This window comes from Mesoplodon bidens (genome assembly GCF_964165515.1).
Source record: "Mesoplodon bidens genome assembly, chromosome: 8".
NCBI lineage: Eukaryota > Metazoa > Chordata > Mammalia > Artiodactyla > Ziphiidae > Mesoplodon > Mesoplodon bidens.
In genome coordinates, this window is record NC_138165.1 from 34524382 (window position 1) to 34527217 (window position 2836).

Genomic DNA, 2836 nt, shown 5'->3' on the forward strand with positions numbered 1-2836 from the left:
AATTATTATCTAGCATCATAGAATCACCAATTAACGTGTTAAATCTGCTGCTTCCCATCATCTATCTTGGAATATTTCTTGACAGTGAGAAGCATTTAGACCAAAGAAAAGTGAGAAAGAATTACATCCTTGCATATTTGATTGAAATATGATTTCCTTAATTGTATATAGCAAGATATAAAGTATGTGTAAATAAATATATTTTATAATTTGATTTTACCATTAAAATTATTTTGGTGGACAGCACAAGATAGGTCTTAGATTGCTAATGCTGAGATGACCAATGAAACTTGGAGGTGACATCCCTTTGGACATTTTGTTATGTGAAATAATAAATGTTCTTGTTGATTAGGCCACTTTCAGTTCTATTTTCTGTTACTTTAAGCTGAAAACATCCTAGAAAATGTAGCGATATTGTCTTATACACACCTTTTTATAGTGATTGAATTAACTGAATAAATGGGGAAGACAGAGGTGGGGAACTAGGAAAGGCATCAGGAATCTCTGTGAAAAGGACTACATAGGGGAATTTTGAGAACTGCTGATTGTAATAATACCCAGCTTCATAATTTGGCCTAGGATTAGTTTTATTATAAATTTCTGATTCTACAGTGAATTAATGGATGTTAATGGATTGCAAACATGTGTTCCTTCAACAAGTGATATTTTATCCTTTTTTTCTTTAATTACTAAAAGATAGGACTGCTGTCACTGTCACTGTCCTCAAAGTCATATCACAGAGAACTGATAAATAGCTAACATTTTGTTACTGTTAAAAAGTTGGAAATTTAAGGCATTAATTGATTTTTCTCTAGATGTTCCAGGTAACAGGTAAATCTGAAACTAAAATTCATCTGGTTTGTAAAGACTCTAGATCCCTAATTCTACCTAATACTAGAATTATGATTTCATTGGACACATATAACCTCCTTAAAGAAAAATAAAACATTTTTTTTTACTTAAGAAACAAGTTATTGTGGCTTCCTAGAATTGCAATGTAATTTGCAGTTCATAAAATTTTAATATGTATACATATGTCTGTATATATGCATGCATATGTATATATATGAAAACATAAATGTATTCAAAAAAACATATAAATACACCTTAAATTACACTTATTTAAAAATAAAACTTATTAGAGGTTTTCTATATTTATATCTGAGATTACCCTTCTTTAAAAATAAATACACAGATCAGCCTTGGATGGAGAAAAGAGAAAATACTGCAGGATATGTGTGGGCTAGGGGCTGCTGGAGTTTTATCTGGTGTCCTCCTTTCTTTATGAGGTTTCCCTCACTGCTGGCCAAGTGCCAGAGAAGGTGTGCACGCATCTCCCCGCCAATACCCGACAATGGGCAGCTCCTGCTTTGGCCTCAAGGAACGGCTGATGAAGCGGCTGCGGCCTCTGCCTACCTTGACCGTCATCCGTACCTGCCTCCCCCAGAGGAGGAGCAGAGATTTCCGCGTGGTGGTGCTCGGCTCGGCCAGCGTGGGCAAGAGCGCACTGGTGCAGAGGTGCGTGCGCGGCAACTTCCGTGAGGCGTATCTGCCAACCATCGAAGATACCCACCTCCAGGCGCTGGGCTGCAGCCACAAGGCGGGCGCGCTGCACACCACCGACACCACCGGCGGCCGCCGCTACCGGGGCCTGCAACGCCTCGTCATTGCCAGGGGTCACGCCTTCATCCTGGTCTACTCCGTCACCAAGAAGCAAACCCTGGAGGAGCTGAAGCCCCTCTATGAGCTGATCCGTCAACTCAAAGGCAACAACCCACAAAAGTGTGCCATCATCCTGGTGGGCAACAAGTGCAATGAGAGCCACCGGGAGGTGACCGAGAAGGAAGGTGCTGCCTACGCGTCGGAGTGGAATTGTGCCTTCTTGGAGACCTCTGCCAAGATGAATATCAATGTGCAGGAGCTGTTCTAGATGCTGATAAACTTTGAGAAGAAGCCCCGCCACTGCCGCCGGCGCCCAGCCTCCCTAGAAGAAATCCCAGATCCCCAAGACCACGGAGAAGCTGGTGGTCAAGTGCATCATCATGTGAACCCTGAGCCTTAAGGAGCCCAACCCTCTTCTCCTTCAGTGTGCCGAAAACACGGACAGACCCCATTGTGCTGTGTCACCTGTACATGACTGACTTTTGTGCTGTCGTTTGGGTTGTAACAATTAGATGTCAATAAACGTCCCTTGTGAGTTAGTAACTTTTCTTTTTCCCAGGCAAGAGGACTCGAATTGTTAAAATATGGACATTGGAGGAGGAGAGGAAAAGGAACAGGATGCATTTTAAAGGATGGGACTTGGATGGACTTTAGAGATTAATGTTTAAGAAAAGAGAATGGAAATAGCAAAATGAATTGAAAGATGTCACTGCCCTTCTTGTAATCCTATTATTGTGTATTATTCTTAAAAATTTCAAGTCCTGTAAATGTCTGATCATATCTTCCCATTGTGTATTTAATTGTTGAGACATGTTTTTGCAACAAAAGCTCTGACAGCTGACTGTGAGACAGAGATACTAAACATGATAAGTAAATGAAGGTTCTGTAGCTGAGCATTGAGGGTGGGAGCAGAGAAAATTGTGAAAGTAGAACTTGCTTACTAAATATATGCCAATTGTTTCCTAAGTCATGTAAAAATGTTTAAGTATTCTACACTGCAGTTTAAAAAAATTATAACGGTTCCGTGACTTAATAAAGCTTTTCCTGCACGCAAAAATAAATAAATAAATAAATACAAACAGAACTGATCTTACTTACATGACATATATCACAGATGGCAAACAAAATGATTTAAGGTTAATAATAACCAGCTCAAACATAGAAAGAGCCCATT

At 40.0% G+C, this 2836-nt stretch overlaps 1 protein-coding gene across 1 annotated transcript; it reads left to right on the plus strand.

Annotated features, from left to right (window-relative positions):
• Window positions 1–1354: 1354 nt before the first annotated feature.
• Window positions 1355–1930, plus strand: LOC308621663 (GTP-binding protein Di-Ras3-like; the record flags this gene model as incomplete). Its single annotated transcript, XM_081242357.1, has 1 exon — window positions 1355–1930. The coding sequence occupies one exon, from the start codon at window positions 1355–1357 to the stop codon at window positions 1928–1930; it is 576 nt and encodes a 191-aa protein (XP_081098483.1).
• Window positions 1931–2836: the final 906 nt, after the last annotated feature.